The sequence below is a fragment of the Eucalyptus grandis genome, chromosome 2 (assembly GCF_016545825.1).
Source record: "Eucalyptus grandis isolate ANBG69807.140 chromosome 2, ASM1654582v1, whole genome shotgun sequence".
In the NCBI taxonomy this organism is placed as follows: Eukaryota; Viridiplantae; Streptophyta; class Magnoliopsida; order Myrtales; family Myrtaceae; genus Eucalyptus; species Eucalyptus grandis.
Window position 1 is genome coordinate 51,323,306 of NC_052613.1, and position 23,563 is coordinate 51,346,868.

Consider the following 23,563-nt stretch of genomic DNA (forward strand, 5'->3'; position numbering starts at 1 on the left):
AGATAAAAGGCAACAAACAAACAATACGATCCAAACCAGCATCGGAAATCCCTTTCCCTTAAATCCTCTTCCCGTGTACCAAAAGACAGACGACAACGGCCAGCAACGCGGCTGCCATGGACGGGAAGGCGGAGGCGCTTGCGCTGTCGTCATGGTGGTGGTCTGATTGGCCAGGAGCCATGACCATGCCTGGGGTCATATCGTGCGGACCATCGTGAGCATTGGCAACCGCCAACGCCGACGCCAGCAAGCAGATGGCCAAGGTCGCTGCCATCTTCGCCACCGCCAACGTAACCATTGATCTCACTTTTCCTTCCCCCGGCTCTTCTATTGATGTTGAACGAACGGAAGCTGCTATATATACTGCTGGGAACCTCAAGCCGTCCGTGCTGGAAGATTACGATGAAGTCAAGGCAGATCGTACGTACGAACGCTGTGGAGAAAGTACAAAGAGATGTGCATCGAGGCTGGCATGAAGGGGGCCTTGAGCTGAATCGTTCCTAGATGTAGCAAGGCGATCAGGGGAAATTTGACTTTCTAATTATAAAATTGCTTTATTATATGGTGAGACTTGAGAGAATAATGAAATACTTTGATGACTAGCCATATGCGTAATCAATAATGGCATGGAGACATGTCGTATAAGTTGACATTTCGCAATAAACGCACTTATCGAGGCTTGGGTTGACTTATCGAGTTCTCGCTCTCCCTTTTGGGGTATCTCCATACTTGCAGTCCCTAAATTCTAATAATAACTTGAAAGTACATTAAGTTTGCAGATTGTCGTACGGTCGTACCTATTGAAAATTAACTTGGTTGGGTGAGTGAGAAGCGCTAGTAAATTGTTAAGAAACAAAGTTGGTTAATCTTGCAAAGTCATACATTTTAAGATAATTAGGAGATTTTCCATATTTCTTATGATTATGTATATATTTTTATCTTAATTATGCATATCCTCAATTACTCTTACTTAATTGTAATTTATATCATTATATCTTGTTACTTTAAATAGTGATCTTGTCACTTTAAATAGTGATCTTGTTGAGCCCATAATTACCCTTCTTCACTACGAAATACATAGAAATTTGTACAATTCTCTTATGCATATTCTTATCCCTGGAATTTCAAAATATGAAATTCCTCAGTCTACTTTAACCGAGAAATACAAGTTCATCAAGAGTTGATTATGCACTTAGAGAAAGGAGTTGAACTTCCTCAGTCTACCTACAAAAGTTTAAGATGGCGTCGAAAAGGAATATCGGGCCAGATGATCTCATCAGTCTTCCTTTCCAATTGGGCCCTGGCAATCAGGTTCCCACCCACGGAACGGCCCAGATCAGATATTGGGCCGTCGAGCGAAGCCCACCCAAACAGGCCTACAAAAAGGAGCAAACCTGGTTTGACCGGAATTGACCCGCGACCCGGTTTCCTCGGGTCCGGACCCAACAACGCCTCACCGACTCTGAGAGAAGAGAGAGAGAGCGAGAAAGAGAGAGAACACTGCCGAGCCTGCTGCTCCTCTATCTCCTTTCTCTCTCTGCGCGGCGCCTCGCCATTTCCAGCAGCCGGAACATCGACGAGAGCGTCTTCATCTTCTTCATCTGCTTCTTCTTCATCTGCTTCTTCGATGCACATGTGAATCGGGCTACACGTCCATGGCCTCCTCTTCCTCCATCTCTCTCCACTCCCTTCCTAAGGTAATCCTCCCTCTCTCTCTTTCGTAATCGTGTTTTCGCTTCTCGCCTACCGGATTCATCGTTCGGCGCGGCATCTGCAGTTGACGCTGCGGGCGAGCGGTCGGGGCCGTGGACCGGAGCTCGGGTTCTTCGGCGTGCCGTGCTCCGGCTACTATGCGCGCGGCGCGTTGCGCGCGCGGACGGGGCCGCCGTCGCGGAGTGAGCCGAGGTTTTTCAGGTACGGAGGCTTGGTGATCGTGGCTGCTTCGGCTTCCAGGTCGGGCCGGAGCCGGAGAGCTTATCGGGAGGCTGAGGGGGAGAGTTCTTCGCTGGCCGTTGCGGCTCCTGTGAAGCAGGTCGCGTCTTTTGCCGTTCCAGCTGGAGTATTTGTCGTCGTGACCTTCGGTATGAAAGTTATAATGTTACTGTTGATTTGCTGTGACAAAGAGAGTAGGAGTGATTATTGTCTATGATGAGAAGCTTTTCCTATTTGGAACCGATTAGAACATGGTTGTTTAAGGTTTGGCGTTGCAACTTCTATTGTTGAGAGAACTTGTAAGTCGTCGGCGGCAAGTTTAAGATTAGCTGCAGCTACGAGTGTAGAGTTCTGTGAGTAAAGGAACTGCGTATGACGGGCGTGGTGAGCACGAATTCTTTTGTACGTTATAAACCTTGATGAATAAGGACTATGTATTTTTCAACCTTGCTTTCCTGTAAGGAAAGCAATTGAAAATATTGGCTTAGGTATGTATCTTTTGGGAAATTTTAATGGGGCAAAACCTATTTTTGGGTTCAAAATATTGGAGCATAACTCTAAAACCTTCAGTGTCTCCAAAAATTAGAGAAGTGAGTTGGGGCAAGAGCCCCCACATCCATTATGCAGATCCATCCTTGCTGAATGGGGAGAAAATGTGCTTATATGTGTGGCATGCGGACTGAGAATATGGTTTGATTTGTGTTGCTTGGGAGAGAAGGGCGCTGGGGAAATTTGTTTCATGTAGGGAATGCATTGGGAAGTGGAAGGTAGGAAATAGAGTTATCTAGTCTTGAAAGCAATTTAGGGATAGCTAGCCCCAAGGAATGCAGACAAATGAAGCTTTGGTATGATGCACCTACAACAACTGAATTCTGTGATTTAGTACTTCTAACAAAGTGACAAAAGCAGGAAAAATTCTGCACACTTCAATAAGTTCGATCAACTTTGTAATTTTGAAGTCTATTTGGATTTATTAGATGGTTTTCATGATTGTATGCTTTATTAGCATTCACCTTGTAAAATAACATCTACATGTGTTTAAGTTTTGGTTAGAGAAGCATTGCACGATTCATGTACGTAGCTAAAACCATGCATTGCCCTGTTTTAATCTTTTGCATGCATTGTTGTGTATCTCTGTTGTACTAATTAATGTCTTCAGCTGACAGTTTTATGGAAGCTGGTGGAAAAACTTATGATGCCAAAGCGGGGGGTGTCTTCAAAAATTGAAAATAAATCTCCTACCCAGGGAATGAAATGGTCCTTTGCTGCAGGCACAAATCTCTTATCTAACCTCAGTGCAAAGATTGAAAGACAGTCAAAGATGAAGATCAATGAGTTTGCTAAGGAACTTAGGTCATTCAGTAGCGTTGACATGTCAGGTATGCCATTGGGGTCATTGTGAAGAAGGAAATAGGTTGCCGATAACGTACTGCGTGATAATTTTTAAATTTTAATGTAATCCTGTCAAAGATCATTATATTAACTAAAAACTTGAGTGCTTTCAATCACTCAATTAAAGTGCTATTTCTGGATATTGACTTTACTGCAAGCTTCGTAGATTTCTCATAATCTGTTAGATTTCCCCCTTTTTCCTATTGTTCATGCATATTTTGATTTTTTAAGAACTGGCTCCACGTCATCTGCCTGTGGCTTTTATCATATTTTGAACGTGCAATAACCATTTTTTGTGATTAAACTTGCTTGGTCAGGTCGTAACTTTGGAGATGAAGGATTATTTTTTCTGGCAGAGAGTTTGGGTTACAATCAGGTAATTTGAGTAAGCCACTACTATATATTCCAGATGTTCTGATGAGAGTTATCGACTTTGGTGTGTTAATGTTGAACCATGCCTGTATGTGCACCTTAATTTATGATTCCATAAGGGATAAATTGGCATCTGCACCTAATATGCCTTCTTAGAGACAAACATCTCTTTGGAGGAGTCTAGTGGATCAATATTGAGAGTACCTTTTTTTTTTTCTCCCGACGGAAACATAGACAAACTTACCCCAATTTTAAAATTTAAAGTTGCTTGGTAGTAATTCACCTGATACGGGTGCATAGGATCCTTCAGAAAGTAATATCATGACCTCGAATGGAGTTAATTGAGATGTATCTTCTATGTTGAGAGGGTCCTGAGACTTATTTTTAATTGACTCTTGCATAAGGAGTTGAATGTGCATATAATATGCTCTGGAACATAATATAACCCTGTATTTATCAGACTGCAGAGGAAGTAAGTTTTGCTGCCAATGGAATTACAGCCGCTGGAATAAAGGCCTTCGATGGTGTTCTTCAATCAAATATTGTTTTAAAGACTCTTGATCTATCTGGAAATCCAATTGGAGACGAAGGAGTGAAGGTCAGTCCTGGTTTCGTGTTTCTCCCTAAAATGTCAGAATCAACCCTAGTTATATATTTTCCTAGCTTCCAAAGCTGTTCCCTGGAAATATTTTTGAACTCCTTGTGGTTTATACACATTATATTGTTAAAATTCTTCTTTCTTGATTTGGCAATGCTTGTATCAGTTGCTGATCAATCCTGTCAGGATAAATTTTCTGGTTCATGTTAGAGTTGGGGCTAGACCCGTCAAAATGTGTCATAAACCCATTTCTTAATCCATATGGCTGTGTTTTTAGTCGTCTGGACTTTTTTGCTAGATAGGATAGTGTTGGATAGGGAAGGATTTTAAATATCCCATCCAATGTCCAGATATAATATGGATTCAAATAAATATATGATCTGCAGAATTAAATTTAAAATTAAACCATGGAAATAAAACAACCCCTCTTCCTCGTGTGAAGCAGAGGAGGAGGCTGTAAGCAGAGGAGGCTGTTGTCGCTCAACTCAACTTCCACAGAGAAAACAATACTGTAAGAATTGGTAGAAAAATTGCTAGGAAGTGAGGCGAACCAAGAATCTTTTTGCTGGAGGTAGACAATCGTGTGGATCTTCGATAAATAACTGAACTCAAGAAAAAAACCAGCTTTGCACTTTACCAGAGATGTCAAGTTACCGGGTTGATCATTTAAGGACGATATTGTCAAATCTGGGTCTTTAGGGTGTGTTGAACAAAGAGGAGAGAGCACGGGATGGGCTTTGGAGAAACGAATAGGAGGAGGAGAGTTTTGCCTGCTCCTTTCTATCCTTCCCTGCTTTTCTCAATTTCTATATCTACGCGAGCAACTACGAAGAGGTGGCTTGGCCATGAATGGCCAACGACTGCGAGCTGCCGTGATTATGATGGTGGCTCAGTCATGGAGCGTGGCTCTAGATCTTGCCTTGTCGATCATGGACTAGTGGTGTCACCAGCCAAAATTAGTCGGCTTTGTCTTCCTGAGGTCGCCACGACTCCAACAAGATCTGAACTGTGGCGATGAAGAGAGAGCTGTAGCAACAAAGAGAGACAGGAAGGAAGAGAGATTTTATTTTCCAAATTTGACATATCCTATCTGGGTCTATCCTACCCCTTAGGTGGGATTTTTTTTATCCGGACTATATTTGCTCTATATTCGGTGATATTCGGATTTCACGTTACTCCAAACTTTTACTAGATAGGATAAAAGTTATTATCGACCCACCAAATGCAATCTATGGGAGTTAAGTGGGTTATAAATAGGTTAGTTATATTGAGTAAATGAGTCATAAATGAATTTAAACACGATATGATGGTTGATCATAAGTGGGTTTAAACACAATATGAGTATTAAATAGGTCATAAATGGATTATAAATGGGTCATTAATAGGTTTACAACTTACTTATATCCAACCCATTTCTAAGACTCTTTTTCAATCTCTCTCGCCTTATTGATCTTGTGTTCACTTTGTACTCTTACCTCAGTTTCGCTATGAGTTTTCGTAAATTGGGTTAGAGATGAAAGTATTTTAGCAATATAGGCCGGGTTGGGTATGGGTCATTAGATTTGTATTATATGGAAATGGTCAAAACGGATTAAATGGGTTTATTTGGACTGAACCATTTATGACAAGACCCAAACCCCACTCATTCATTTGACAGGTCTAGTTGGGGCACATAATTTCTCTAATTTGCCAATAAGTTTATGGTGCTTGGAGAGTTCCTATCCTTTTCCATACCTCACTTTGAAGAGACTTTTTGGAAGAGTTCCTGATGGATCAATTTTAGTGTTTCCATTATTTGATTATGGCTTATTTTTGCTAATAACAACACAGTTGTTCACGTTCATGTGTTTCTTTGCCCCTTTTATTTGAACTTTCGTGTTTTCGAAGCAGCTCTTTAGTGACACGTCCTTGTTGACAGAGTCTGTGCGATGTATTGGTGAATAATACGGGTATCCAGAAGGTCCTATTGAACAGTACTGATTTGGGGGATGAGGTATTCTTTGTCTTGACTGCAACATGTTCACCAAGCACTGAATTCTGTATGTAGGTTAAACTTTCCAAATAGTGACAGGCGGGATATGTCATCATACTTTCTTGTGCAGGGAGCTAAGGCTATTGCTGAGTTGTTGAAGAAAAACTCAACCTTGCGAATTCTTGAACTCAACAACAATATGATTGATTATTCTGTATGTATTTACTTTATCATCTAAGATTTTTAGCCAGTTGTTATTTGTTAGCGACCAACAGTTTGCCAGACTTTTCTGTTTATCAAGTTTTCATCATTTATTTGCTGGTGTCAGGGATTTACAAGTCTTGCTGGAGCATTGCTCGAGAATAATACCATACGAAATTTACATCTAAAGTAAGTTAACTTTCCAATGATGGTCCCCAAAAAATTGTACCTTACTATTTTGAAACTTCTTGTTGTCTTATCTGCATCAGTTTATCTGCTAATCTTAGTGTTTACTACAAAGATGCACCTGAGTTTGGTTTGCATGTGTGAATTTGCATTTCCATGGTTGGCACATCTTTGATATGCTTCTAGTGGTGTGCTTTTGTTTTACTTCACTGAAGATTTTGAGGGATGATGTTTTTCAGCAACAACTATGGTGGTGCACTGGGGGCCAATGCTTTGGCTAAAGGGCTGGAGGGAAACAAGTCGTTGAGGGTAAACTACTCATTTCTTCCTTTTGCTTTTTTAAGGATAAACAACTTGAATATTAGATGCGAATTCTGTCATGAGAATGTAGTGCATGCTTCTGTCAAAAAGTGCTATATCTTTGTATTCGTATGATTTGTTTGACTTGCTATTCTTCTCCTCAGTTGTAATCCAATGAATTGCCTTAGGGTCTTAAGAGGAGAAATTGGAAGAGCTGATTTACTCAGATTGTCTTTGGTGCTGTCCCTTTTATGAATGTCTTGTCAATACGGTGTAAGATGGTAGAACTGACTTACCTATATATATTGCGCTAAGCATGTGGGCTCTTTTTTTGAGCCAATGGAATTGGACTTGGTTGGCCATCTGTACTTTCTTTCCTCCATCCTCAACTCCCAATCAGTGAAGAAGTAAAAGAAAAACCAACCAGTAGAACATATAAAGATGGACAATGTTTGAACTCTTAAGGAGGAAATTTTTTTTCGACTCTTGTGATATTGTGTGAAGCTTCAATAATGTTGAAAACCACTAAGTGTATTCCTATTCCTATATGTACATTTATTCGATTTCTTGTTTTACTTACATTAGTTGATAAAAAATTTACTTACTGGTGCTGCTAGTCCATTTAGATGCTTTAGTTGTACTTGTCTTTAGTTGATCATCTATTTTTTCGGAGGTGGATGTTATTTTTATCTTCTACTTTTAATACAACCATCACATTCCTAAGATGGCCCTCCCAGCTCTATGCTGTGAGATAATGACTTTGTCAAGTTGAAATACTCAGGAACTTCATCTGCATGGTAATTCCATTGGAGACGAAGGAGCACGTGCTCTAATGTCTGGTTTATCGTCACACAAAGGTTTGCACCTTTGTTGTATTGGCTGGTGTTCTGAGCTTTGCATTTTGTTTTAGCTTCAAAACCAGCGGTTTCAATTGTCACAGATGTCTGTCTACAGGCAAACTCGCTCTTTTAGATATTGGCAACAACTCAATTAGCTCAAAAGGTGCCTTTCATGCTGCTGAATATGTCAAGAAAAGCAAGAGCTTGTTATGGTTGAATCTCTACATGAATGATATAGGTGATGAGGTAACGACAAATTCTTTCTCTAAGTTGGTATCGTGCACTTGGCGATCTTTTTGTCATATGGTCTTTTGCACCTGATGATCTAGTTTAGCATGCTGCTCCCTCAAAAAATTTCACTATGTTCATTTCTAGTGTTTTGCTTCCTAGTCAGCATTCAAGTGTATATCTTTGCTTGGAAGTTCCCATTGCTGCATCATTTAATACTGCTGTAAGACTTCCTTCTGTTTTAATTAGCAGAGAAACTTGAAGATCTATTTCCCGTGCCATTGTAGAGAACTATTTTATATACATGAATTTGAGCGTTACTTTTACAAATTCACTTAGAGTAAGTTGTATTATTTTGGTGGTGTTAATACATGTTCTGTTGTGGTCTGAAGACTCCGAATTTCCCTTTTTTCACCCCTTGTCAATTCATTCTGATTAACATCAAGCCTGCCAGGGAGCAGAGAAGATTGCTGATGCTTTGAAGGAAAACCGAACACTAACAACAATAGACCTGGTAATGAATGAGTGCTATCTTCTTAACTAAATGTTCACCAAATCTACCTTCTTAAATACTTGTTCACCACATATGGCCTAAGGTTGATAGCTGTAGCATGTTGACTCAAAATATTGCAGGGGGGAAATAACATCCGCGCAAAAGGAGCTGCAGCCATATCTCGAGTGTTGAAAGACAACAGTGTTATTACAACTGTAATCCCAAAAGCGTCTAATATTTTGAAATCTTATCGCTGATTTTTGTGGTTGGAAATTTTTTTATCTTACTATGTTCAGCTTCTCTCTTCCTCATTTCCACAGTTGGAAATTGGTTATAATCCCATTGGTCCAGATGGAGCACAGGCTTTGGCTGAAGTTCTAAAGTTTCATGGAAATATAAAAACCCTGAAGCTTGGTTGGTGTCAGGTAATTCAGAAGTTCCTAACTTTGCCTTACTAATCTATCCCCAAGGGATCTAAGTAAGTTGCCTTGCAGATTGGAGCCAAGGGTGCTGAGTCTATTGCAGATATGTTGAGATACAATACTACCATATCTATTCTGGACTTGCGGGCTAATGGATTAAGAGATGAGGTTAGTTGCCAATGATGATGCGATGTTAATTGCTGATGTTCAGTGCACTTCCTAATTATGCAGTGCACTCGATTTGCAGGGTGCAGTTTGCCTCGCTCGAAGCTTAAAAGTGGTTAATGAAGCTTTGACTTCACTTGATTTAGGATTTAATGAAATAAGGGTATTGTGAATGTGTCCTTTGTGGAGATTTTATCAAGGATGACATGAATACTTGCGAATGATGTTTGCCTTTCTCATATAGGATGATGGTGCTTTTGCCATTGCCCAAGCACTTAAGACCAATGAAGATGTGGCAGTATCTGCCTTAAATCTCGCCAGCAACTTGTTTACTAAATTTGGGCAGGTAATTTTTTCAGACACTGTTTCTTTCCGTGCTTAAATTGCTTGTCATCGCATCATCATTGATTGCCCTTTGACTGTGATGACTGATTTCTTGCAGAGTGCTCTCACAGATGCGAGGGACCATGTTTTTGAGATGAGCGAAAAGGAAATCAACATCTTCTTCTAGACAGGAGCTAGTCTATTCACTATGATTTATCTGTTCTGGCAGTATAGTAGGAATTCCCATTCTTTCACTCATTCTTCTTTCAGCAGTTCTCGTTAAGAAGAAGACCCAAAGCTCTTCTCGGTTGTAGTGGTTGGGGTCTTTGGACTGACCGAGGGGAGTTAGAGTTGGAAAAATTTTTGAGTTTTGAGAGATCATAGTTAGCTTCGGGAAATGTAATTTTTAGTTCAAAGGATATGACAATTGTGTTTTGCAGATAATAACGTCCAAGGATATAATAAAATCTTGTTTTCCACCTACTTCTTTCTCACCGGATCATTCTACTAGGTCACTCAGTACGCCTGCTGCTACTGATTCACGTTTGGTATGATCTATTTAACGCTGTTTTCAATGTTAAACCTCCAGCTCGGTTGTAGTCCGAGATCGCCGCCCTGGATGAAATCCAAGCCAGCTGTGCATGAGCAGGATGGACGCGGTTGCTGTCATCATCGCGCTCTTCAGTTCATTCGATCTGGTCATAAGAGGACAGCCCCCCTCGTATCAAAGGTCAGATCAGGGGAAGGTGCAAAGTTATGAGGGAGTCAAACCGGTCGTCACCTCATGGTTAAAGGATTCCTGCCCCATTTACTAAAGCGCCACCAGACCGTGGGCCGTGGCGTGGTTGGGAAAGATGGACGAAGGGACCTGGGACCTATCGATAATATTATTTTCTGAAAGTGGAGGCATGAGCTGTGAACGTCCTCTCCACGCTTCCCCATGCCTCTGGTGTTTTTTTTATGCTCAACCCCTTCCAGCTGGAACAGAGCTGTCCTCTAAATAGACGGTGATGTCCATCCGTATTCCTCCTGATCGTGTCCCGGGTTCAGCCATCGAGCCCCACCTGTGGGGTTCAGAGGTCCGGACCGAGGACACTCAGCAGAAATTAGATAAGGACGGTACACGACACTCGTCCTTTGCTTGCATTGCAAGCGTCCGTGCCTAGTGTCTGTTAATCCGGATTTTGCTCGGCAGATGGTATGGAACGGTGTCATCATCGAGGGATGATACCCATCGCATCGTTTATGAAGAAGTGATTAGATGTTTGATTATTAGGATAACTACGGTCAAGTACGATTTTGTTGCTTGATGTGATATGAGTAGTTACAAGTCAAATTGAAAATATGAATGTGGTCAAGATGGTTAAAAAGCATTCTGCAAAGACTCCCTCTCTACATGGAGCAACGGAAGGGCTAAAGAAACCTTCAGACAGTCAGAAAATCAAGAGCTCAAACGCATTCTAAGCCGGAATTGCGAATCAAATGAAAAAAAAAAACTTGCAGACGTAAGACCCGGTGGTCAAAAGGCCGTGAGGTGTGAACACCGAAACCCAGAATAAATTCAAGTACCCCACTGACCCATCTTATAATAATACTCATCTATGTACGGCCGTCACTACATATTTGTTTCTTTTTTTCCTTTGTCGTACGAGACCAGGGACAGAAACATTAGTGTTCTCTCGTGCGCGCACTGATCCTACCTTACCGTCGCGGGTGCTCGTCACTTGGTTTTGTTTCAACTTGCAAGAGTCGCGGTTTTATGACACCACGTGATTCGGCAGTGATTCTTTTTTTTATTTTAATAACTACATTGCTATGATCCGTACACGAGTTTCAAGGGGAAAAAGGGAGAGTAAAAAAAAAAAATGACGGCAACGTGCTAATACTTCCTTCACACAGTGGCAGCAAGTGACGATCACCATAGCCAAAAGAAAAAGAAAGAAGAAAGAAGCGACCATTCGAAAATGCCAATGACATTGTGTCATACATAATGCACAATAATGTTGTGAGCAGAAAGGTACAAATAGCCAAGAATACAAATGGAGGTTGATGAGGGCGTGCGGACCTGGATTGTTTTTCTTCTTTTTTTGGTAGAAATGCGGACCTGGGTTCGAATTGCAGAAAAGCACAAAGAAATACGGTACAAGTGAAATTAATTGGGATGGGTATCGTCAATACATAAAGAGAGCAAAGAGAGGAAATTGTCTGCCCCACCAGGCTGACAATGCCCGTGTTTTGCAACATTTTGTTATGTTAGGTTCCCTTTCTTTTATTTATTTATTATTGGAGGACAGAGATTCCGTTCTTCCGGGTCATCCTGTAAATAAGAGCGAGTGGATTGTCTAATCCTGTAAACTTGCATGCACCGAGGCAAGTACTTAAACCCTGGCCTTCACTCTCCAAACCTCACTTGAAAAAAATCCCAGTTTGGAAGCGTTGGAAGTGTGGAGATACCTTAAGTCATGGCACTACGCTTGCTTCTCCTTGTCGCATTCCTGCTCGTCTGCACAATACAAGTAAAAACAGAAGAAAGCCGTTCTCATCTTTGTAATTCATTTGGGTCGTTTTCCTTCTTTTAGCTCGACAGCTTTATTTTTCTTGAACAAAATCTTGCAGGTGTCATCAGATATCGACCTAGAGAACTCGCACACCCAGGTTCTTTTTCTCTCTCTTTTAGACCGAACCTTCTTTTAACCTCCACTTTATAGCTCAACCATAAGTTCCAATCTTTGAAGTTGTAAGTGGTGCTGTGACTGAGGTTGTAAGTGTTTTGTTCTTTTTTTTTTTCCAGATTGTGAAGGGAGCTAACAGGAGGCTCTTGCAGACCTTGGGTACGTACTCATCTTCGCTCGTTTGTAACCTCAAGCGCTCAATTATTTACTTTTCATTCCACGTTTGAGGTTTTGCTTATCACCCTGTTTAAATGAATGAGCATCTTCACTCATGCAAGCGATTCTTTTTCCCTCTCGGATGCTTACTTAGCATGAGAAGTCAGCACCTCACCACGTTTGAGGTCTTGTCCCGAAAAGGAAAATCAAATCTTTCAGTCCGGAAAAATTTATCTTGTCAAAACATTATATGCATTTACTTTAAACGAAATCCGGCATGAATTCGATTATTTCTCGATATGGGATTGTCTTGATCAGCTAAATTAATCTAGATTATAATAGTCACCTGGTCCCTTCCTTCGAGACTTGAATCCCGCTAATATAAAGCAGGTGTAGTCGTTCTTGGCTACTAGCGGACCCGTAGAGCAAGAACACGAACCGCGCCGACCCAACATCGTCGCCATCAGCACATTAAAAAAAAAAACCGGGATCGTTAGGGGAAAAAGAAACAGGATCCCATCATTAATAAGCTTCTTCGGTAACCAAATGTCAAGGGATGACGCGCGGCTTTTTCACTAACAAGCTTCCACCACTCCAATGTGCAGACTGCGGAGCGTTGTGCAAGGAGAGGTGCAGCCTGCACTCAAGGCCCAACGTGTGCGCGAGAGCCTGCGGAACTTGCTGCTACAGGTGCAAATGCGTTCCTCCTGGGACTTCAGGAAACAGAGAGGTGTGCGGCAAGTGCTACACCGATATGACCACCCACGGCAATCGGACCAAGTGCCCTTAGCTGTCGCCTCTGTGGATCGTCTCTATCCTATTATAATGTTGTGATAGTGGCATTAGTATATATTGTGTGTTCTATGCTAAATGAGCACTGCTCAAGACCAACTTTGTAATGTCACCTTATTTCAATAGAAATGGTGGGTGAATGATGTCTACACTACTATTTGCAAATGCATCCCAAGTTAATTTTCTCTAACGTGACATGGAACTTATGATGGTAACATGCGTAAACTACGCTAAGGATCCAGCTCTGAGAACTGCTCGTAATCCATCTATTTAAGGATTTTGAAGAATGCAACAAGAGGATTGCAGAAGAGCCTCCATTCCACAACAAGAAGTAGACCGCATTTGGCCCCTACGTTTCAGCTGGAAATGCTTTGCTAATGAATTGGCTCATACAGAGTTGTGACCGATATGTCCAATGTGCCAACGGACTTCCACAGACGGAAAGGTTGGAGAGCAAACCTTGATTCTGTTGCAAATCCATTCCCGGATTTTTTCTTTCTTTTCAGGAACAAAAGAGTTATCAAATGAATTTTTATTCTTTTTTTATTCTAGTAATAAATTAATAAAATTAGATATTGTTTGACACATTATCAAATAGGCCGTACATGTCTCATAATTTTTGTACAGTATTCACTTGAGTGCTATTATTTTTTTTCGCCGACTTGATTCACATTTTATAAAAATCGTATACTTGAGTGCCATTAGGAATTTGCCTTGATGTGGCATTAATTTATTATATAACGTCTCACGTGGCTTGCGGCAAGATGAAATCCGCAAATGAGAAGCTAAACAACATCTATGCCAATTCAATTTAAGAAAATTAGGGAAAATTCGGTCAAAGTTGACAAAACAGGTGAAGAGCCCTAAATGCTTCCAACCCGAAATAAGGGCTCTTAGAGGAAGCAAGGGGGAGGGAGAGGGACGGGCATTCGTTAGTGAAGAACCCTAATTCAAGAAGAGATTTTCTTTGTAGAAGTCACTATGTCATTCTCATTTTTAAGGTGATCATGGTTCTAGAGTAGAACTTGGAACTTGATAACTGGATTGGTGAGAACCTGTAAATTTTAAGTTCTAAGATATGTATGATATGTTTTAGGTTCTAAAAAATGAGGAATCTGTTTCGACAAGTAGATTCTATATTTTAGTTGAAGGTATTTGGAATCTATAACCTATAACCTATAACCTAAAATTTGGAATAAGTTTTAATATTTTTCTCGGTTCATGTCTTCATGCAGTTCTCAAATATTATAATTTAGAAACACTAGTCTTAACTTCTATTTAATGATTGAGATTTTTATTATATTAATGTTCATATTTTTCATGTGTCTAAATATAAGTTATAGTCAATAAATTGTAACAACAAGCGTTAGTTATTAAGTGTTTAAATTTACTGCAATCGTTTAAATAATAATATAGGTGAAACCTAAATAGACTCTAGAACTAATCTTGAAACCTGTGACATGAAAAGTTTTAGATATGCAAAATAAGTTTCAAGTTTAAAAAAAAAAAAAAGAATTTGTTCTAACGAATAGATTTCGGGTTTCAAATAGAACTTGTACGGAACATTGAACTACTCACCCTTATTCATTTCTTTAATTTTGTCCACCAGTGGATTTCAGGCTTGGAATTGCAAGGATAGAGAAGAGAGAGCGATAATAGACGATGGAGGCTGAGTGGCGTCGAAATCACCAGACTATGCTTCCAAGCCGAAGCAAATGAAAATAGAGCGAGAGTGAGCAACAAAGGGAGAGACAGAGGAAAGTTTCATAAATTTTTTCTCTGGAGTATTGATTTCAGAGAAGCAAAAGCGTGTGTGTGTGAGAGGGAGGGAGGTTAGTCTTCCTAAAAAAACGTCATCACATTAGGGCGAAACCTTTTTTAACGTGGAACTTCAATTTTATAAAAAGTCAAGTCGGGTTCAAAAATATGATTTAAAAACGAATTGCACCGATAAATGATTTTACACCGATATGATAATTGCAAGGAACTCAAAAGGAATCTAACTTGCAGCTCTGCAACTCGTAGCAGACGCTGCGAGATGTCCTTCTACGTTCTCTCAGACTTCTTAATCTTCGGGTCATTAAGCAGATTTCACAAAAGGACGGTCCAAGCCATCTCATTCACCCGATATGGCCAGTGTCGTGGCAGAGTGGAGCAATCGAGAACCGCAGATATAATACCAATACAGAGAGATGTCGACAGACTTGAAACAGAGACAAAACTGCAATTTATAACCAATCAAACAGAGGAAATTTTAAAAATTCAGGGGGCTTTTACATGCTTTTGATTATATAATCACTGAAAAGCTATGTTACAAGTAGGTCATATTTTTGAAGCGACAATAGCAATCTACACTCTTGCACCTGATGTAATCTCCCACCAAAATTTCTCACGCATGTGACATTTCAGCCCCGGATGCTCCTGACTTTGATAGACCTGCCAATCAAAAGCATATGTAAAATCTGTACCAAAAATCCACTGGGAGAGTAATGAACAATACAAAACATCAGTTATTGGAATTCAAAGGCCCAAATTACAAGTTTGAATTGTAACAGCCCAGTGGCAGATGCCATTGCACGGAACCGCGGGACTGCACCTCATACTGTACAGTGGTTTTATGAGGATGGGGTTGAAAATAGAGGTGCACAGAAATTCAAGATGTTTACCTCGCTTCTTCTTGAGCTTATTTCTAAAGCTTCTTTTCCTGCTGAAAGCCATTTCCTGTGTCCAAGACAAAATTTAGCCGTGATGCAAAGAGCAGGTACCCAAGTGATCCATATAGAGAGTTGAAAATGAAAAAAAATTTACCAGTGGCTGACCCAGCTTCCCTGCTTGACGAACTGCATCAACAAGATCCCGATTTGATCGAGTATAGAGACTTGTGATCACTCCAAAATGACCAGCTCGAGCAGTACGCCCGACCCTATGCAAAAAATCTACTGCAGAAGTAGCAAAATCTGCCTGAAAAAAAGGGAAATTCCACATCAACATTAACAGGACTTAACAATTTGTCCAAACTTCCTGAGCTATGACTGCATCAGTATGTATTACAAATAAGACACAAAGTAAGTTCATTAGAAATTAGAACGATTATACAGGTAAAACAGTCATCTCAGAATCTCCAAAAATATTGCTTATGAAGATGTTAGTAAGAGTTCAATTAGAAAAGATGCCAGTTGAAAGAACACCGTACTAAACTATTAGTAGACTATCAGCAGGTGGTGCCATGGTGGAAAAAACAAACTCATCGGATTTAGGGAGACTAGTAGATGATACTTCTTTCCTGTTTTTTAAGCCTGCCCAATCATGAATAATTGATCAAAGGACAGAGGGAAAAAGGTGGTTTCGCAAAAGCACCTGAATAACATGCGATACATTTGGAACATCAAGGCCTCGTGCAGCAGCATCGGTGCACACAAGAATTCCACCTCTCTCCCGGAAATAAACTATGGTCTCTGCACGCTGCTCGAGAGAACTATCCTTGTGGTACCTGTAACAGTCTATGCCAGCTCCTTCCATTATATTTGCTACTGCTTCAACAGACTCAACAGTGTTTGCAAATACCATGGTTCGGCTTACACCAGAGCAATCAGTTGAAGTCTTTGAACCTTTCTTTACAGCTTCTATTAGTGCATCAACCTGTGTATCAACATCAACCTCGATCCACTGGTGTTCCAATCTGGAAAAAAAGAGAGAAAATTAGCATCAATATATACTCCAAAGACAAGGCATGCAACTAACCAAAACGTTGCAAACAAAGCTACAGTCTCAGAGATTACACACGCGCCTTATAAAAGGGAATAACATTAAGTACAGTCCAATGTCAACAGAATACAGATTGGAAAAGCATCCTGCTTAAGATGAACAAAATTTTGGCACTAGATTATATGCCTTAACTCAAAACATTTCATGAAAATCTTCTTGTTATAAATCATTCACCCACTTCTAAAACAGCCCCTGTATACACATAATAATTTAAAGCTTGAATTTGTTAAAGATAACATGCTGTTTTCGAGCAAATAGAGTAAAAAGGGATGACAAGAACAGATAGCATAAAAGGCACCTGGGGTTGTGATAGTGAAGGTAGTTTCCACTAACCCAGCTAGCATCTGGAAACATCTTCTTCAACACTGCTCCTGCGGTTTTCTTGCCATTTGTGGGAAGTGTAGCTGCAACAAAGATGTACTGCTTACTCCTTGCATAGGTTTTTCTCACTCTCCTCCAGTCTCTTCTCTTAAGATGTCCCTCTTTATTTTCATCTCTAAATTCTGCAGGATCAACATCCTCAGAATCTTCCTCTTCATCTGAACTGCTCATGTAAGCAACCGATTCTATTTGTTCATCTTCTTCCAAAACAGAGGGAGGCGCAGAATCAGGACTCATTGCTAGGGGTTGATGGGGGGGATCAACATCCTCAGAATCTTCCTCTTCATCTAAACTGCTCATGTAAGCAACCGATTCTATTTCTTCATCGTCTTCCAAAACAGAGGGAAGCGCAGAATCAGAACTCGTTGCTATGGGTTGATGGGGGACAGAATTTTTCTTCCGAGACAGTAATTTCTCATCGAACCGCAGCATATTAATGAGACGAATGACTTGGTTCTGGAAACTCCCACAGAGAAGCATGTCAGCTTCATCAAACACCTGCCAATGTAAACACATAGATTAACTAAAAATTTCCAAACTTCTCCATACTTCTTGCCAGTATATTTTTGGAAGTAAATAAAGGAAAACAGCTGGATGAAAACATACCACGTACTTAACTCCTCGCAAAAAATCTGGACAATGAGCTTTATGGTCAATATTGTTCAACAGCGCGGCCGGTGTTGACACAATGATATCTTGCTTGTTAACTGGCCATCCCTGCAATAAATTTTTCTGTTTTATGAGAACCACATTGAAACAATGTCTCAATATAAACAAGAAATGCCATGCATTTGCACTCTAAGCGAGTCAAGAGCCTTCGACTGACAGTAAACTCCACGAGCTTGCTACGCAGATATTGGTAACAGATCATGCTTACATTTCTCCCACATACAGCAGCGACTCTGAGAAGCGATTTGCCATCTTCCCCACGAAGATTACTGGCCATGCGTACCACTTGTTCGCACAGCATCACATTTGGGCAAAGGACGAGAAGAATTTTGGAATGCGAATTCGACTCCTTGCCCGCGCCGACATCATGCGCATCGCAGAGTCTATCTATCAAAGGGACTAGATAGCTATGCGTTTTACCGCTGCCGGTTTCCGCAGCAATTATCACGTCCTTCCCTGAAAGTATGGACGGTACGCTCGAGGCCTGAATTGAGAACAAGAACATTCCAAATCAGCATAGGTTCAACCCAAGCAGACAATGACCGCAAAAAAAAAAAAAAAAAAAAAAAAAAAAAAGGCTAAGAGAAAAAAACGAAAATGAAATTCTATGGAGGCCAGAATTGAACAATCAAGGAGGACCTGAACAAGAGATGGCCTCTCGATGCCGGCGTCCGAGAGAGCTCGCGACAGCCTGTCGGACACGCCGACGGACTTCCACGAGACGCCTTCTTCGGCGTAAAACGTCTCGCCGCCATTCCCAGCGGTGGCGACGGCGGCCGCCGCGGCGGAGCTCCTGGCTCGGACGTGAAGACGTCCGATCGGCCAAAGCGACGGTGACCGGCGAGGAGACGAGGGAGGAGGAGAGGAGGCGGAGGAGGAAGGAGGAGAGAACGAAAGGAAGAGAGAAGAGGAGCGAAAGCGGTCGAGCTGCGCGAGAAGCTGGCGAGGCGGCGGCGGCGAGAGCTTGCGGAAATGGAGGATCGAGGCGGATCGATGGAGAAGCATTTGAGGTTTGCTGCGTTCGGCGAGATTGGAAGATGAAACGCTTCCGGAGTTCTGCAAATCTCTCGATTCGGGGGATTGAATTTGGGAGGGAGGATTGGATTTTCTAGGGTTTAAGCTTAAACCCCGTCCGCTAGCTCCACCGTCGATCGAGGCATTTCGGGGGTCCGGCCTCGGCCGTCGATCCAGTGGTTGGGCTGCGATTGGTTTATTATCGCGGGTCGGGTGGATCCTCTTTTCCCGGGGCGGACGCGGGTTTACGGTTCAGGTTCACCAGCTAGCGCTGTGTTGAACTTGAGATCAAGCCTTGCTCCATACCATAAAAAAGAAATTAAGAAAATATAAAAATGTTATAGTGAGATTGCAGGGAAGCATAAAAAAAAATAAAAATCTCGATTAGGTTTGATGCATGTAAGTTTAATTTATGTGTATGTTTAGATGAGGTGGGCTTCACGTGAGACTCACATAATTTAATGATAATGAAAATTTAAGATCATATAATTTGAATACAGCTAATCGATACTTAAAGTAAATATTTCTATTGGACCATATAATAGATATTCATTTCATAACAAGGAGTTGTTTTTATAGAAAAGAGCCTTAATTGTATTTTCAATTGGACCATATAATAGATGCATAATATACTTATTACTTCCTTCCAATGAAACAATTAGACGAAACTTTAGAAACTCATCAAAATCTCAATGGATAGGGAGTACTTTATAAGTTGATCGATATTGCTATTCAGATTGTACTATATGATTTGACTCATTTGTGTATTTAATTTTAGCTTTCAATATCATCTATTGATTTAAGTAAATATGTTCTTTTCACAACTAAAAAGTACATACCAATATCCATCGTTCATAGAAGAGTCACACTCTACTCACTTTGAACTATAGGTATTGGACACTATCTAATATCAAGGTATAAATACATGAGTTATCCGCATAAATCAACTTGCTTATTAATCGTTCGTAAGACACTCTAGATTCACACAAAATAAGAAGGCTCAAATGTATAGGTACACTAGAGATTGATATAACTAGAATCTCGAGAAACACAAATAGAACAAGTGATCAATGAGGCAAATCAAGATTTGAAATTCCTTTTAAGTCTTTTAACAATTAACTAACATGTTTATACAAATGCGTTAACTAGAGGATTATTAGATTCATTTTTACTAATATGTCCACCCGAAAACGATGTCTTACTCATCTAGAATCGGACTACCCGCATCGCAAATGATCTCTTTGAATCCCATTCCAATAAATTAAAGCAAAATCACAACGCGAGCTTCGGTGTATGTAAGATTGGTCTCGAGGTTGATAAACATGTCTCCATCATCTTTTCCAAGCACCAGCAAGGAGAGTAGCACCGACGGAAGATGAGGCGGGACACGTGTTCTCATGGGGGCGAAGTCTCTCCTTTCCTTCCACAGCCAGACGACGAATTTTCAGCCCTGTCCATGTCCTTCTGTCTCGCTGTAAATTCCCTTCTACAGTATCAGTCTCTCCCTCAACAGCAGACTCCGACCTTAATGACAAGAAATGTCAGCGCTCCAGAAGATCTCTCGCCTCGTGCACCAGGTGGACGAGCTCGCGACTGGCTACACCAAGACCTCCAACGAGATCGATGGCGCTGAAGGAGGCCGAGCGGCACATCAAGAACGAGCTGAAGTCTGTGCGCGACAAGCTCGACGGCTTGAAGTTGCTCGACAGGAGAACGGCCATCCAGAAGCTCGAGCGCCAGCTGTTCAGGACACGGCGCGGCCTGGAGGATCTGGAGGGAGAGAAGGGGCGGACGTTCACGAAGTGCGAGGAGACAGAAGAGGAAGGTGGTGGAGATGGTCGCCAGTGACGAGAGGAGGAGGCCTGGGGAGGCAGGATTGGTGGTCCGCGGGGTCGAGGACATGGTGGCGGTTGCAAAGGTGATGCAGCCCGCATTAAAGACCAGCTCTCTCAACCAAAAATATCGGCCCGCATTCAAGCTCGACGAAACCGAGAAGCTGTATCGACATCTTGAGTCCATCCCGGAAGCTTGAAAGGCACCTTGGAAGCTCGCGTGACGCTTTTACTGGTTTATAGTTTCCATGCCCTTTACTACATCTCCTAGTTTCAATGCTCCTTTATTTCTCCTAGTTTCAATACTCTATCTTTATTTCTTTGATGATATACGCCCAATTTCTTGTAAAAGACAGACGACTTTTGATGAATGAAAAAAACTTTGCTTTGAAGCAAGTTTTGTGATCCCTTTGAAAACCTAGAAGAGTTCACTCCGTCCTTGAAGAGTCGGAGCTTTTGAAATCTGCATCATTGAAGAGTTGCAGTCATTGATCTAGAAGAATCGGTGCCCCCTCAACTTCCTTGGAAGCCTAGAAGAGCAACCAACGGAGTTTCTATATTTTCCTGTTCTGTTCATTACTTCCAACCCAATTTCGACTATTCTACAGTGTTTATTTCAGAAAACCCGAAACAGAGAAATTGTAGATCCAGAAGTCTTTGTTCATTTGGCTTTGGAATCAGGTCGATCCGATCTGTATCGACAAAGATACGACTGTTCTCCTAAGTTTGCGCAGTGCTGAAGTTTCTGTTCGTCTTAATTCCCGTGCGTGAGTCACTCTCCCGATCCTATTGTTTGAGAAAGCCTACTTAGGCTTGCATCAAAAGGTGATGGAGTGGGTGAGGATGGACCCCGGGAGCGAGGTGGAGGGTGGAGTCGTGAGCACAAGGAGTTGGAGGAGATCAGGGAAGCTGCAAGTCGGTTTAATGTGAAGAGGAGCTGGGAGAGAATGGAGAGAGAGCGCAGAATTAACTTAGGAATTTGCTAGGGTTGATGTGATGTTTTATATCTGAAGTGTAGGGACTCCATTGAAATTTCAAGTCTCCCTGGGTTTGTAAATCAGATCGATTGGTCTTTCAGAAATCTACCTAGGTTTGTTCAGCAGCAATAGTCAATGCATTCCTACACAGCGTGTGGATACTCAAGTTGCCATGATTCCGGGTGCAAGTAAATTCTAGTCACGTACTCGACTTCCACCAGATAAATTACTCCAACTTATTCTATTCTTTTCAAGCAATTTGTTCAAGTCGAGGACGAGGCATGGAGAACCAAGCTCAACCAAGGAGCTTGCTTGGAAATCAATCTCGATTGAGTTTGAACCAAGTGTAGATCATTGATATTGAATTATCAACTTATGTTAACATTCTTCTAAAATGTTATTATTGTTTCTTTAGTGAGCCTCGAAGTTAAAAGAAATGTCTTGCGTTAACGCAGAGATTATTTCACTTAGCTAAAGCAAAATCATTGTGCCAGTAATTATTTTTCATAAGGAGGCACTCGATTAGCCACAGTGCATAACAAGGAAAGCTGAAATTTAAACCAAAAAAAGAAGAGAAAAAACAAAGAATCTGTGATCCAGTGGGCTTATACAGAACAAGCAGATCTGACCCATTTCAACTTAAACCGGCTCAAAAAGGCCCAGCCACGAGACTGGCGCTCTTACCTTTCATCGGCGCGTCCGCCGATGGCGGTGGCTCTTCAAGCTTCCTCTTCTCTGACCATCTCCTCCTCCACTCTCTCCTTCCACATGCAGCCACGAGATAAGCTCACATGGCGTTCACATGGCGTCTTCGCATTTTCACGTCAAGCCCATCTTCGTAAGAAAACCCAGAAGCTCTCCGAGCCGGGCGAGGGCAACATCTCCTCAGAAGCACGTGTGCCCCTGTCCAATCCCCGAATTCGCAGCATCTGTATGTACTATCATCGTCAACCTCTCCCAGTCGTGGTCGAGTCGTGCGTCTGAATTTCGCATTTCTTTTTTCGTTTTCTGACCTGATGACGAGTCGTGTGCGTGGTCTGTGAACGTGGTGCGTTCACCGAGGAGACGCGCATGTCGAGGTTGAGCTCAGGGAGAAGCTGTCCAAGGACATTGACACGTTTGGGGAGGATGTTGATTCAGTCGTACAAGTGTGCACCCAGGTAAAACAATGTTTCTCGTTCTTGTTCTTATGTCTTTGGTTGAGTAAAATCATCGTTATTCTCACTTTTGCTGTGATTGGTTTTATATTCTCGCTGACACAAGAAGCACCCGAACATTCTCTTTGCTTTTCTTTTGGAAAACTTGCGCCTAGAACGACTGTACCTTTGTAAGCCGGCTCTGGTGAGGATATGCGATGAGCATCACTTGCTCGGGAGGATGCATGATTGAAGTCTGAAGGTACAACACTTCGGGCGAAAAGTTCTCATGGATCGGCATTTGTTACCCTGTCCAGGGAATTCATTGGATACTATAGACTCATGGTTAATGTGGCTGACAAAAGATTCATGCCCTAGTTGGCATAGCGCATACTTTTGTAGGGTCGGTTGAGGGCTAAGGGTGCGTTTGGTTCGGCTTTGAAAAAAAGCCATTGGAAAAATGTAAGAACTTTAGGTTTTTATAAAATGCATATAGTATTTGGTAAATGTAATTTAAAACATATTGGAAAATTTTTTTGACTTAAATGTCATTTGGAAAAAGCTGTACTTTGTAAATGATTTTGACTATTTTTTTTCTTTTTTTCTTTGCTTTAAAAAAAATAATCTCAAACATTTCTAGTGATAGTTGGGCCCACGGCAAGTGCCGGTGAATTAGATTTGGCTTAGGCCAACTGTTGGTGATTCAGATGTGGCTGTCAATAGATGTGCTTGAGGTCTCGCAGTC

General features: G+C 41.4%; 3 protein-coding genes across 4 annotated transcripts; 2 read left to right on the forward strand and 1 right to left on the reverse strand.

The window, feature by feature from the left end:
• The first annotated feature begins 1,476 nt into the window (after positions 1-1,476).
• LOC104433563 (NLR family CARD domain-containing protein 3) lies at positions 1,477-9,907 on the forward strand. 2 transcript variants are annotated; one of them, XM_010046356.3, is made up of 18 exons: positions 1,477-1,697; positions 1,778-2,081; positions 3,099-3,311; positions 3,642-3,700; positions 4,157-4,294; positions 6,213-6,287; positions 6,397-6,480; positions 6,595-6,656; positions 6,893-6,962; positions 7,735-7,810; positions 7,908-8,038; positions 8,475-8,534; positions 8,654-8,728; positions 8,834-8,938; positions 9,008-9,103; positions 9,183-9,263; positions 9,345-9,446; positions 9,543-9,907. In XM_010046356.3, the coding sequence occupies exons 1-18, from the start codon at positions 1,656-1,658 to the stop codon at positions 9,609-9,611; spliced, it is 1,842 nt and encodes a 613-aa protein (XP_010044658.1). In that variant the 5' UTR covers positions 1,477-1,655; the 3' UTR covers positions 9,612-9,907. The 2 variants fall into 2 exon arrangements, with proteins under 2 accessions (XP_010044658.1, XP_010044661.1); XM_010046359.2 differs by lacking the exon at positions 1,477-1,697 and having other exon boundaries at positions 1,945-2,081; positions 3,092-3,311.
• Positions 9,908-11,782: 1,875 nt separating this feature from the next.
• LOC104433562 (gibberellin-regulated protein 1) lies at positions 11,783-13,209 on the forward strand. Its single transcript, XM_010046355.3, has 4 exons — positions 11,783-11,940; positions 12,041-12,079; positions 12,216-12,255; positions 12,858-13,209. The coding sequence occupies exons 1-4, from the start codon at positions 11,887-11,889 to the stop codon at positions 13,040-13,042; spliced, it is 318 nt and encodes a 105-aa protein (XP_010044657.1). The 5' UTR covers positions 11,783-11,886; the 3' UTR covers positions 13,043-13,209.
• A 2,046-nt stretch (positions 13,210-15,255) lies between these two features.
• LOC104433561 (DEAD-box ATP-dependent RNA helicase 22) lies at positions 15,256-19,040 on the reverse strand. The gene is made up of 8 exons (XM_010046354.3): positions 18,499-19,040; positions 18,068-18,343; positions 17,797-17,907; positions 17,108-17,688; positions 16,402-16,723; positions 15,853-16,005; positions 15,711-15,765; positions 15,256-15,480 (listed from the first exon to the last, which is right to left on the reverse strand). The coding sequence occupies exons 1-8, from the start codon at positions 18,862-18,864 to the stop codon at positions 15,434-15,436; spliced, it is 1,911 nt and encodes a 636-aa protein (XP_010044656.2). The 5' UTR covers positions 18,865-19,040; the 3' UTR covers positions 15,256-15,433.
• Between the last annotated feature and the right edge of the window lie 4,523 nt (positions 19,041-23,563).

Excerpts from the sequence above, each read along its gene's own strand:
- LOC104433563 (XM_010046356.3), top strand. The coding sequence starts at position 1,656 with ATGGCCTCCTCTTCCTCCATCTCTCTCCACTCCCTTCCTAAG. Across the intron at positions 8,939-9,007 it reads TGAAGCTTGGTTGGTGTCAG|ATTGGAGCCAAGGGTGCTGA; the intron begins GTAATTCAGAAG and ends GTTGCCTTGCAG. Across the intron at positions 9,447-9,542 it reads TGTTTACTAAATTTGGGCAG|AGTGCTCTCACAGATGCGAG; the intron begins GTAATTTTTTCA and ends GATTTCTTGCAG.
- LOC104433562 (XM_010046355.3), top strand. The coding sequence starts at position 11,887 with ATGGCACTACGCTTGCTTCTCCTTGTCGCATTCCTGCTCGTCTGCACA. Across the intron at positions 12,080-12,215 it reads TAGAGAACTCGCACACCCAG|ATTGTGAAGGGAGCTAACAG; the intron begins GTTCTTTTTCTC and ends TTTTTTTTCCAG. Across the intron at positions 12,256-12,857 it reads GAGGCTCTTGCAGACCTTGG|ACTGCGGAGCGTTGTGCAAG; the intron begins GTACGTACTCAT and ends TCCAATGTGCAG.
- LOC104433561 (XM_010046354.3), bottom strand. The coding sequence starts at position 18,864 with ATGCTTCTCCATCGATCCGCCTCGATCCTCCATTTCCGCAAGCTCTCG. Across the intron at positions 16,724-17,107 it reads CTTCACTATCACAACCCCAG|ATTGGAACACCAGTGGATCG; the intron begins GTGCCTTTTATG and ends CTTTTTTTCCAG. Across the intron at positions 15,481-15,710 it reads TAAGCTCAAGAAGAAGCGAG|GTCTATCAAAGTCAGGAGCA; the intron begins GTAAACATCTTG and ends TTTGATTGGCAG.